This window comes from Neophocaena asiaeorientalis, unplaced genomic scaffold (genome assembly GCF_003031525.2).
Source record: "Neophocaena asiaeorientalis asiaeorientalis breed wild unplaced genomic scaffold, Neophocaena_asiaeorientalis_V1.1 scaffold98, whole genome shotgun sequence".
NCBI classification, from domain to species: Eukaryota; Metazoa; Chordata; class Mammalia; order Artiodactyla; family Phocoenidae; genus Neophocaena; species Neophocaena asiaeorientalis.
Genome location: NW_020172459.1, coordinates 1,940,735 through 1,953,628, shown reverse-complemented (window position 1 = coordinate 1,953,628; position 12,894 = coordinate 1,940,735). Strand labels below are relative to the sequence as shown.

The following is a 12,894-nucleotide window of genomic DNA, read 5'->3' as shown; positions in this document are numbered from 1 at the left end:
AAAAATAGAACAATACAGCCATAAGCAATATTATTCTCTATCCCAACTGCCCGGCTGCTTATCAGCAATTACAGTGATTTTTAATTATGTCCATGTTTCCTCTGAGACAGTATTTCTCAATCTTTTTTTTCAGATTGTAGGACCCCCCCCAAGGAGAAAACAAATTTAATTTAAATCAAATAATTAAAAATTTCCCTACCGAGAAATACTAAGAAATGACTTTGTCAGCATTTTGTTTCAACCCCAGTAGGATACTGCAATTCAGTTCTGACACTGACCACCTGAAGTCATCACTGGACTCCACAGGTGTAAGGGCTCAGTCCTCCACGAGCTGCCTGCACTGGAGATGATGGCTGCAAGTGGAGTCCATCCCCACTTCTGACCGACTAGTTACTAGTTCTGACTAATTTGGGGGATCCCACAATCCCCTCACATTCAAGAATTTGCTAAAATGACTCAGAACTCAGGAAAGCACTGTGCTTAACATTAGTTTTATTGTAAAGGATTCAAATGAGGAGTACCAGCCAAATGAAGACACACACAGGGTGAGGTGAGGTCTGGGAGGAAACACGGAGCTTCTGCACCCTTTCTTTGTGGAATCAAGGCCCATCACCATTTCAGCACATTAGTGTGTTCACCAATCAGAGCCTCAGTGTCCAGAGTCTTTACCTGGGCTTCACTATTTGGACACGACTGATTACATCACTGGGCAACATGACTACGTCAATCTCCAGTACCCCCCAGCCCCCAGCCCATGAGGCCTGCCCAAAGTCCCGACCCTCTAATTACGTGGTAGGCCCTTTCTGGTGACCGGCCCCCACCTAAAGCTCTCCAGGGGTCTACCATGACTCACCTCATTCGCATCACAAAGACGTCCCTAGCACCCAGGAATCCCAAGGGTTGTAGGAGCTCATGGTCGGGAACCAAGGGTAATGACCAGACAAAGCACACCACAGTTAGGCAGTCTACACTCTGAAGGGCCACAAACCACTGTAATATCTAAAATTTTTCTGCACTCACCAAGAACTAATTTTCACTCCCGTGGAGAATGCATCCTCGAAGACAATGAAGAGACAGCCCCCCAAAACCAGAATGGAATTTTATTGTGTAAAGTTGATAGAAGTAGGACTAGTATTCTTCTGTACAAAGTGCACAACAAATGGTTTTAAATAAAACTGAGAGAAATGCAAGTCCTACGACAATATTTGCTACAAGCTGCATCATTTACAGGTACACTAAAAAAGTTTTTAAAATACCATCTTTCTCCAAAGAGTCCATTGCGCATTTCTTAAGAGCAGGTAGGGAACCTCCCAGGCAGTCACAAGGGCATTTTATTGCCCTCGATGCTGATTTTTACTGCGTGTGCAGATCTGCTTTTTTTCCTGATGTCTGTGAACTTTCTCATCTGTTTATCCAGTCGACTGATACCCTTCTTGGAGGTCCCCTGAAACTAAGAGTGGGGTAAAAATTAAAGAGCAAATTATTGAAACACATACACTTAGTTTTGTCTTTCGTCTTCTTTTATCTGAAAGTCAGCAGACAGAAGAGCTCCCAGCTCTGGAATAACCAGAATAAGCTTTGGTGACCTCAGGAACAGAGCAAGTATACACAGCAGTGTTAGAAAAGCATATTAAATTCTCTCAATGGAGAATAATTTTGTTCTTATCTGTGCCTTACTTTCAAATTTTGCCTCTAGTCCACGGAAATTTGCTAGAAGAGAGAAAGGGGGGTTAAAACTGAAACTACGATCCCCCTAATTCCATCAGATTACATTTTGACTGTATGCTTCTCCCTTTCAAAGACCAAATGTGGAGGTGACCGCTTGATACATACACCTTCAAACAGTGCTGGCATAAAAAATAATGATCTTCTAAGGCAAGGAAAGTCATCGAGAAAAAGCCTGAAGCATAATGAATGAGGTTAGAACCGCTAGGTGCTTGCTGGAACTCTAGTTTCCGATTAGAAACTAGTCAGGGTTCTGTAACCCTGTACAAATGATGCCCCTTGTGTGAACTACTTCCAGGACTGCTGGGAGAAGTGAATAAGATAATAACAACAAATACAAGCACAGAGGCTAGCACAGAATCGGCGCTCAAAATAAAAGCAGCTATTATTGCTATTACTACTACTTTGCAATCAATTAGTTTGACACAAAAAGAAAAGTAAATTAATTCTCTTGAACCAAGGGGCTTATACTTCTTGCATCTCTTTCTGCTTGCCCTTTATGTTTAAAGGTTTGCTTGTTAGGTAATTTCTCTTCTACTTTGAAAAGACTATGTCTGAAAAGGTGTGGTCTCCAAGAAATTGACACCTTTTAGAAATGTTGAAAAGGCCTGCCATTTATGTCAGATCAGGGCAAACTCTTCTTGCTGGCTACAGTAATCTAACAATTCCAATCTTTACGACTGTCGAGTGGTTAAAAAAAGATGGGATTTTCTAATTCTTCTCCCCAGATGTTTACTACTGAATCACCTGTGAAGCTCAATTCAAAGAATGCTAAAATAAGGTGGAGACTAGGAGACACTCTAGGGTCGGTACCAGTGTGGTGAAGTTCTTTTGAGTTGGGGAGACCTCCCCCAAGCCTTATCTCACCTCAGTTATAAGCAAAGACCTCTAAGTCATTCTTGAACAAGAGCTGCATTGATCATCCATCCTAGATTTTCTACATACATCCCAATTTCAAATATTATTTTATATCAATTTTAATCCTGGGCACTAGTAGTCTAAGGGAGCATAAAAATTCATTATCAGATGAGAAAGTTATGCGACTATCACCCTATGCATGCAATACCCCAAATTTCTAGACAGTCCCAAATATCTGATTTCCTTTCAGACAATGTGCCCTGATTTTTAGTAGCTGCAATCAGTCCACAACGGAAGCCTTAGCTGCTCAGATCTCTGCCAACTGCCCAACTCCCAGCAGCTCTACCCCTCAGCCTGGACTTCTCCTTGTCCACTCCCAGGACCTTCTCTAATAATCTGACCCTCTAGCCTCAGCAACTGGGACATGCCCAGGCTGTGCTGACCTACTCCTAGTTACAGCTTGTATGACTTGTATCTGGCAGATGCCTGGTTACCCCAAGCCTGAAAACACACAGAACTGAGTACCTAGCCTGTCAAATTCAATGACTTCTCTACACCACTTCCTTAGGACAGTAAAGCTGTATGCTGCACTGCTTTATCAGTGAAAAACCAAAAGTAGCCTAAAAGATTAGCAAGAGGGGTTTGCTTAAAAAAATATGGTACAATCATATTACAACACAATATTAAGTCACTGAAGGATGTTAACTCAAATGAATTATTACCATGTTAAGTAAAACACAAACCCAACAAGGTATAAATGAGTATGATCACAATTTTGATTAAAAGTTAAAAAACAAAAACAAAAAAACACCACCACCTCCAACAAAACCCTCTCCAAACCAGTAATAATGTTTATGTACACATATATAAAGGACTGGAAAGAAATAACCCAAAATGTTAATATTAAGGTGCGGTGGGATTACAAGTGACATTAATTTTATTTGTGCTTTTCGTATTTAAAAGTTTATATAAAAACATGCACTGCTTGTGCCATTTTAATGTTATTTTAAAAGCATTCCATGGAAAAAATTAGCATATAAACATACAATGTAGCACAGGTTACTGCATTATTTAGAAGCGAAAAATCAGAAACCATAGAGGAATGAATAAACAAATTATATATTCACATGATAGACTATTATGCAGCCATTACAAATGATAACTCTATAAGGCGGTTTAATGAGAAGTGATCAAAATTCTATACAATATAATTTTAATTATATTAAAGTATCAATAGAAAACAAGGCAAAAATTTTATCAAATTGCTTTTGAGTGGTGAGTGATTTTTCTCTTTATAATCTCAAAATTTTCTACAATTGTAAGCAGAAAAAACTAAGTTTAAAGCATTACTGAAAGTACATGTAACACATCAAAATTGTTAACAGTGGTGACTTACACAGAGGAAGAGCAGGACTTGGGAAGTGGGGTTTATTCTCTAGTATATTTACTCTCGTAATTTCAAAAATAAAAATTACATTTAAAACAAAAAGAGTTTCATTTGAAAGCCATTTACTCACTCCAGTTTTCTTCTTGGGAAACATGTTTTCTAGTAACACTCATTAGTGTCTGTGCAATGTGAAAGCCTTGAGTGCATATGTAAGGAAACTTCTTGAACAGGAAAACAGTGTCAGGTGGTTTAAGGACAATTTACTGAAACGTAACATGGGCCTACCAGCCCCCAAAACATGCCTTATTATTTTTTTTCTTTTTTTGACAGAGCTCTGTAAGCCAGACACAGGCCAAGATAAATACCAGCCCGTTTTGATCTGGGGAGTGTTGGGGATGAAGGAGAAGAACTCTGCTTGAATTCCCCTCTCATCACGCTGGCCACCTCTTGCTCTAGCAACAGGCTGGGCCACCTCTGCCCACCTCCCCATCACCTACAGGGAGGGTGGGATCAGAACCAGCAACACCAGCGGACAGGCACACACCCTTCCAAAGAAGACTGGCCACTAGGATTTTTTATTACGTTTTTCACTGCCCTATTATAGTTCTTGATTCTCAAAATAGTCTGCTGGGGTAGAAAATGTATTACAAAAGAGAGGAATAAAAGGATGGAAGAGACAGTGAGAAAAGTAAAGGTAAAGAGAAACAGGGGTGGTGGGGGGGAAGGAGGGATATCAAGGGACATGGAAATGGAAAGAAGAAAAAAGGGAGGAAGGGGACTTCCCTGGTGGCCTAGTGGTTAGGATTTCATGTTTTTCACTGCCGTGGCCCGGGGTTCAATCCCTGGTCAGGGAACTGAGGTCCCGCAAGCCCTGAGGTGTGGCCTAAAAAAGGGGGGGTGGGAAGAAAAAAGGGAAGGAAGTAGAGGTGAAGAAATTCTTAGCACTGAACCAGTGCTCTTCTACCCTTTATTTATTCTCATTAAGTAAGACTGTGTGCTTTGTTTTGACAGTAGCTTAACAACAAAGTGAAACGGCAGGAAGGTGAGTGTGTCTGTCTGTGGAAACAGCTGCCAAAGCAGGGGTCACGGAGGAGTCACAAAAGGAAGGCAACACACTCAGACAGATGCTCAGGAGGGCACTGCCGCAAAGGCGCCACCGTTAACCTCCGAGCACAGCAGGTCAGTGAGTCTGGCTTTACAAATGTTTCAAAGTCTTCTTCATTTCCGACCATGAACTGAATATGTATTAATTAAATTTATCTCCTAAATATTCAGTGTCAGGCTTTATGCAGTGAGCCCTCAAATGCAGTTACTGAGCCACTGACAAGAAGAAAAGAAGCCACCTCCCTTTCACCAAGACGTTACTAACCAATTACATGCCTGTAAGGGAGACCACTCGGATTCCAGGCCCTAACAAAAACCTTTTTAATAAAAAGGGTACCAGTCAGAAAGACCAAAATGCCTAGCCGTGAGGTAATTATCTATTAGTCTCTAGGAAGGGAATCCCGTATCAATTTCTCAATATTCAAGAGGACTAGAATGTCACTAAGTGCCTGTTAGGGTCATTATTTCATCAACTAAAAGTGGTCCTGGCCTTTTCTGGTTAAGAAAGCACACACACACTGTTTTCACTCTAGCTGCTGACAACTCAAGCCCATGCACAGAGCATGCTTCCTTGGGGATACCTCCCGGATACGCTCCGGTAGGGCCAGGCCTACAGGGGCATCCTGTTGCCTTCAATGCTGAACTTGACAGCACGGTGCACTTTGCTGAGTCGTTTCTGTTCTGCAAATCGCCTCTTATGCTTTTCCAATCGGCTTAGGCCCTTTTTAAGAATACCAGGCTAGAAAGAGTAGTTTGAACGGAGAATAAAAAAAGATTACTGAGAAGCAATAAGGATCACCGAATAGTATTTACAGTGATGGCAGAAGTGTCTACCCTAATAAACACTTCACAACAGAATTACTTAAAACAGCTGAATAGAAAGGGAGGGGTAGGTTGCAGAAGCAGGTGAGTTTTGTTTCTCAGGGTTCTTAAAAAAAAAAACGACTGTACCACAACACTCTAGGCTTCAAGATTCAGTTGAAATAAAGGGATTAATAAGAGGAAACTTCCCAACTTGATAATGTTTCTTTAAGTCTGAAGTAAACTTCATCAGCAATAAGTGATCTGGCTAGATAAGTGACCAGAAAATAGCTCTCGTCAAAACAGATAAACCTTAAGAGCTGTTAAGGGTTATTGAACACGAAGTAAAAGACGAACAGTAATCTGCATTTCAGATCCACCTTGCTGTCTCCCTGCTTGCTTACCCTGGACGACTCCATTTCCACATTCCACTTGGGCCTGACAACATAGTCCTTGTTCGAGGGCATGGGGACCCTTGCCCGGGCACAGAATCCAGGATCTCCAGGTCTAAGAGCCCTGAGAACGGGAAGAAGAGCATGCTGCTTATGTAGCCGACCACACCCGGGTCCATCCCATTCGGCTGCATATCTGTGTCAAACCTCCTCTGCCCTCCCGAAGTCACCCGCTCCAGCATCCTGCTGTCTGTCTTAGATGGCCTCATCATCACTCACACTGCTGTACCAATGGCTCAACTTCCCCCTCAAAGCCAATTTCCTCTGCATTTTCAGGACTCCTTTTCACCTCTCCTCAGCTTCAGATATAATCGCATCTCTCCTTTCTAAGGCTGGTTCCTCCATCAGGACTCTGAATCTCAATTTCTCTGGTCTAATAGAGTCACTCATGTGTTCACTTGTGAGGTGAAAAACCAGGGAGTCAAAATGACCCCCCAGACTGACTATGCCCATAAAGTAGTTTACATGGTTTTGCATATGCAACTCATACAGTAATTTTTTGGTCTGTTTCTTGTTTTTAAAAAAGTTCGAGATAATTATAGATTCACATGCAGTTGCAAGAATTAATGCAGAGAGATCCAGTGTCTCTCCCAAAGGTAACAACATGCAAAAACTATAGTACAATATTACAACCAGGATATTGACGTTGCTATAATCTATCAATTTTTATTTACATTTCCCCAGCTTTATGTGCACTCATTTATCTGTGTGTGTGTGTATTTAGTTCTATGCAATTTTATCATGCGTGTAAGTTTGTGTATCCACCAGAGGATCCCTCCTATTGCCCTTTAGTAAACATGTCCACCTCCCTACCCCATTTGCCCAGTCCCTAGCCCCTGGTGACCGTGAATCTACTAATTTCTGTAAGGCTGGCATTTGAAGAATGTCATATAAATGGAATAATACACCATGTAACGTTTAGAAATTGGCTTTATCCACTCAACATAATGCCCTTGAGGATCCAACCAAGTTGTTACATCTATCAATATTTTGTTCCATTTACTTGCTGAGCAGTACTCTATGGTATGAATATACCATGGTCTGTTGAACCATTCACTTGCTGAAGGACATCTGGGTTGTTTCCAGTTGTGGACTATTACGAATAAAGCTGTACTACTAATGGACAGGTTTTTGCACAAACGTAAGTTTTCATTTCTTGGGGATAAATGCCTGAGAATCTTGTGCAAGTGCTGGGTTGTATGGTGGTTGCATGTCCAACCTTACAAGAAACTGCCGAACTATTTTCCAGGGCAGCTGTGCCATTTCACCCCGCAGCAATGGATGAGTGATCTAGTTTCTCTGCATCCTTGCCAGCACTGGATGGCATCACATACAGTAACTTTTATGTACAAATTTGAGAACTATCGTGCTAGACTAACCTAAGACTATCATCCTTCAAAAGTAAAGCCTATTTGATGTCTGGGAATTCGAATCGTTCAACCTTCAGGTAACTAACCACCTCAGTGGTAAACGGAGGGTGGGTATTTGCAGGGGTGGGGGAAGAAGAGGAAGAGAAGGCTAAAAAATTCTGAAATTGTTTCTATTCCCTTGTATGGTTTACTCCATTCTTAGTATCAAGCTTCTGTAACTTTCATATACGTGAACTGAAACTTCTATAACTTTCATATACATTAACTGACTAGAAAATCTCCCACAACTCTTATTTTTCCCCTGAAGCCACTGTCAGCACACCTGTCCACAAGCAAACGACATTTGCTCCCTCTAGCTCATTTCTCGTTCTCCTTTTGCGATCTGGGTGCTACCTGATTGCCAGCCCTCACTGCACAAACCCCCGTGAAGCCTACCCTCTGCCATGGCCCCCTCCAGCGTGGCCTCATTCTCCTCTGGGTTCTCCTCCAACGTGTAGGACCACATCTGCTCGCTGGCCTTCACTGGCTACAACCCTTTTCAAAGGGTTCAGTTTATTTCTTACTCTGTACTCTCTCTTTTTTTTTGCGGTACGCGGGCCTCTCACTGCTGTGGCCTCTCCCGTTGCGGAGCACAGGCTCCGGACGCGCAGGCTCAGCGGCCATGGCTCGCGGGCCCAGCCGCTCTGCGGCATGTGGGATCTTCCCGGACCGGGGCACGAACCCGCGTCCCCTGCATCGGCAGGCGTACTCTCAACCACTGCGCCACCAGGGAAGCCCACTCTGTACTCTCTTGAGTCAACAATCTTTTCTACGGAGGTTAACTATCAAATCTATGTCTCTAGCCCAAATTCCAGTTCTAAGCACAGGATAATTATAGGACTATCTCAGTCACCTTACATTTAATATGCTCAAAACAGACATCATCTATGTTTTCACGTCTACTCCTCCTCTCCACTCTAGTGAAGGGTAGTACCATCATCTCAGTTGCTTACGTTTAAAATTCTGGGTGGTACCTTCAACTCTAGCCAACTTCTCGCCCACCCAGCCAGAGTCCTGGCAGTTGCACACCTGCGAGGGCTCCTCACCCTTCTGCTTCTCCGTTACAGTCTCCGTTTAGCTGTATCACTGCCTTTAGTTCCTCTGCCCTGCAACCCATCCTACATCGTGCTACCAGCAGAAGCATTCCAAATCAATCTGACGACTTCACGTCCATGCTCAAAAACTTTCTAGGAAACCACAAAGAGAAGTGAGAATTCCTCATCTTGACTTAAAGCACTTCAGAATTTGGTCAACAACTGCATTTCCAACCTTACCTTCCACCACCTCAGGCAACATACTACTGCCCGACTACTTGCCATCCCTAAAACAGGCCTTGCGTGCTTACCCCACATCTTTGCTTAAGCTCTCCCCTTTGCCTACAATCCCTCTAAAGACTTTCTGAGAGAATGGACTACTTTTAGTTTGATTCTGTATTTTCAGAGTTTACCAGAGAGTCCAGCACATAGCAAGCAGCAACAAAATCTTTACTGAATGAACTATTTCTCAATATTCTTATAACCTCCAGGGTACCCACAGAATGTGAATATTCAATAAATACTACACTAGGAATCATCCCCTGCCAATGTGAACAGAGCATCATTTCATTTGCTATTTTTCTTAAAACAAAGCAGCAAGCAGAACATTCCCAATACAGTCTACATTGAAAATCAATACAAAAATCTTACTTTTCCTCGCCTGTCAGCACCTTTTCCAAATCTCTTCGGGGTGTCTGACCACCAGTGCTGGGAAAAAAGTAATCGATGAGTTATTAGGAAATGTCAGGACCTTATAACTAAGGAAAAAAGAGCAAAATGAAATATCAAACTTAGACCACCATCAGGTCCTTTACACTGGATCAGGGAAAATAATTCCTAATATTATATTATAAAAGTACTACTTATTTTAATGATCATTTGCACACCAGGTTTCACTCACCTGTAATGACCCTGCCATCTTGGATGCAACTACATCCAGTTTATTGATACAAATCGAAAATTTTTTTTCTCTTAAGGATCTGGAAATGAGACTGAGAAAGTTTTTTCTGCAAGAGGCTGAAACAACCTAAGCAACCTCCAGAACGGTGGCAGAGGCCAGATCCAACCAGAAAAGCCTGGGAGGGGAGCGGGTGTGGAGCTTCACTGTACACTACCACATTTAAACTAAAAAGTATCATGAACTACAAGACATATCAAGCAGAGGGAAGACAAAATCCTACCATCTTGTAGGTTTCTTAATGATCTTAATTACCACCCCCCGCCCTGAGTTATCGCAACAATAACGTTTACTCCACTTACTCATACCTGTTCCCTCCTACCTGTTCATTCTTCGCCGTTGAGGCATCTGTTCTAGGTCTCTCTGCTCCCTTTCTTCTCTTGTCATTCCTTTGTAGTTTGAAGTAAGACCAAATATAGGCCGAGACCATTCATCTACAACAGAGAAAAATTAATTATTTAGCCCATAAAGTAGCATTTCTACTACCATTCTTTGAGATAATCATACCCTAGTGTAAAGTCATATTCTAGGCATTAAGCACATTCTTTCCTTAAAGATAACATTATTTCAGGACCATTTGTAGAATAAACACAGCATGATACCAGCATCACAACTAGCTCCAGCTGATTCAGAAAATTCAATATAAAAAGATCACTTAAACCTGTAATCACCACAGAGGCTTAAAGAAAGTAACATCTAACTCACTTTGAAGGTCATCAACTAGCTGTGTTATTTCATAAAGACAGTTTAATTTCTAAATTTAGTCTCTTGAAAACAGAAAATCTTTTGTTTTTTTTTTTAAATTGAAGTATGGTTGATTTACAATATTTAGTTTCAGGTGTACAGCATAGTGATTTTTTTTTTTTTTTTTCCCGTGTCCCCTGCATCGGCAGGCGGACTCTCAACCACTGCGCCACCAGGGAAGCCCGTGATTCTTTTTTTGGCAGATGCTTTTTCCATTATAGGTTATTATCCCCTGTGCTATACAGTGTATCTTTATTGTTTATCTATTTCACGTATAATATTTTGTATCTGCTAATCCCATACTCCTAATTTGTTCCTCCCCGCTTCTCTCTCCCCTTTGATAACCGTAAGTTTGTTTTCTATGTCTGTATGTCTGTTTCTGTTTTGTATACAGATTCATTTGTATTATTTTCTAGATTCCACATATAAGTGATATCATATAGTACTTGTCTTTGTCTGACAAGTACTATATGATATCACTTATATGTGGAATATATATTTCACTAAGCACAATATTCTCTAGGTCCATCCATGTTGCTGCAAATGGCAATATTTCATTCTTTTTTATGGCTCAGTAGTATTCCATTGTATATATGTACCACATCTTATTAAGCCAACTGTCTGTTGATGGGCATTTGGATTGCTTCCATGTCTTGGCTATCATAAATAATGCTGCTATGAACACTGGGATACATGTACCTTTTTGAATTAGAGTTTTCATTTTTTTTCTGGATATATATCCAGGAGTGGAACTGCTGGATAGTATGAAAGTTCTACTTTTAGTGTTTTAAGGAACTTCCATATTGTTTTCCATAGTGGCTGCACAAATTTACATTCCCACCAATAGTGTAGGAGGGTTCCCTTTTCTCCACACCCTCTCCAGCATTTATTAGTTGCAGACTTATTGGTGATGGCCATTCTGACTGGTGTGAGGTGATACCTCACTGTGGTTTTGATTTTCATTTCTCTAATAATTAGCAATGTTCAGCATCTTTTCATGTGCCTGTTGGCCATCTGAATATCTTCTTTGGAGAAATGTCTATTTAGGTCCTCCGCCCATTTTTTTAATGGTTTTTTTTTTTGATATTGAATTGCATGAGCTGTTTGTATATTTTGGATATTAACCCCTTGTTGGTCACATCATTTACAAATACTGAAAACAGAAAATCTTGAAATTCCTCTACTTTCTTACTCTAACCAAAAACAACTCCCTTATTACTTGTCAAAATGGTCTAAATCTTTAAAAATTACATTTTGATAGTGCAGATGTAGGGTCTGTACTTCCATTAAGTCTAAGAAAGCTGCTAAGGTGGTCACACAAAAAAGTACTACATGCGCACTGTTTAGCCAGTAAAAGTCCAGAGGTGCCAGCTGATGTCTCTGTTCTTATCACTGCATTGTATCAAAACAAGAAAGGACCTTTACAGACAGAACACAGGTGTTGTCAAACTAAGAAGGAAGGAAGGAGTCTCAGGGGAGTCTATATCTCTTTAAAAACTGACCCGCTGTCCCCAACCCTGGATTCAGAATCACCTGTCGTACATGACAGGTACCAGTGGGAACAGTTTGCTTCTCTCTTGCCTAGGGCAAAAAGAACGTCGAGAACCACTGCATCAAAGCATCAAATGCTTATTGTTTAATAGGCAATAAACTACAGATCATTAATAAGATCGAAGATATAATACTTCTCTAGTTTATAAAAAAAATTAAATTTCTCGAAAGGCTTTTGATAGTCTTAAACATTCAACAGAAAAATAACTACTGTATTCAGATACAAAAGTAGTTACTATTTCAAATTAGTGTTGAAGTTTAAAAATTTCTTTCCAACACAAAGCACAGGAAGAGTTAAGGAGGATGATGAAGACGCATGTGGTGTTCATAAACAATATGGCAACTGAGTAAATGAACTTCAGTTAGATTCCTCTGGATTTCGCTGTTATCATTAAGTAATAACACACAAAGGCTTTGGAGACCATTATAAAAATAACAACAATAGCAGCAGTGGCTAACATTTCTTGAAGACTTACTGTATTCTAGGCACCATGCTTTACATACACCTTCTCACTTATTCTGTCAGACAACCCAAACTAAACACATAATTCTCTGTTTCACAGAGGAGGAAACCAAGGCTTAGAGCTTAAATCACTAGCCCAAGGATATGCAGTAAGGTAGGTGGTAAATCTAGGATTTGAACCCAGGTATGACCGACTCCAGGGCTGACATTCTAATCCCTCTCTCTCTACATGCTCCTGATCCATGATTAGAAAATGCATCATTTTACTTGTTATATACTGGAGAGCATACTTAAATATACTGAGAAGCATTTTAAGTCTAAGGGAAAAAAGCTTAGTACCTATAAGAAGGTATCAAAAAATTTTCCTACTCCATTTCACTGACTCATTTTAAATGAAAATTGGTAAAA

At 40.8% G+C, this 12,894-nt stretch overlaps 1 protein-coding gene across 5 annotated transcripts in view; it reads right to left on the bottom strand.

Moving 5' to 3' along the window:
- Window positions 1-1,085: 1,085 nt before the first annotated feature.
- The window catches only part of IWS1 (interacts with SUPT6H, CTD assembly factor 1), a 47,946-nt gene continuing 36,137 nt past the window's right edge, over window positions 1,086-12,894 (bottom strand). For 2 of the 5 annotated variants that reach the window (XM_024738016.1, XM_024738017.1), the window contains exons 11-14: window positions 10,051-10,162; window positions 9,422-9,478; window positions 6,280-6,391; window positions 1,086-1,450 (exon numbers count right to left, since the gene is read on the bottom strand). In XM_024738016.1, coding sequence (XP_024593784.1) covers window positions 1,319-1,450; window positions 6,280-6,391; window positions 9,422-9,478; window positions 10,051-10,162 — 413 coding nt within the window. In that variant the 3' untranslated portion in view covers window positions 1,086-1,318. Of the gene's footprint in view, window positions 1,451-6,279; window positions 6,392-9,421; window positions 9,479-10,036; window positions 10,163-12,894 lie in introns of those variants that run through there. The other 3 variants (XR_003002274.1, XR_003002273.1, XR_003002275.1) reach the window with 3 other exon arrangements.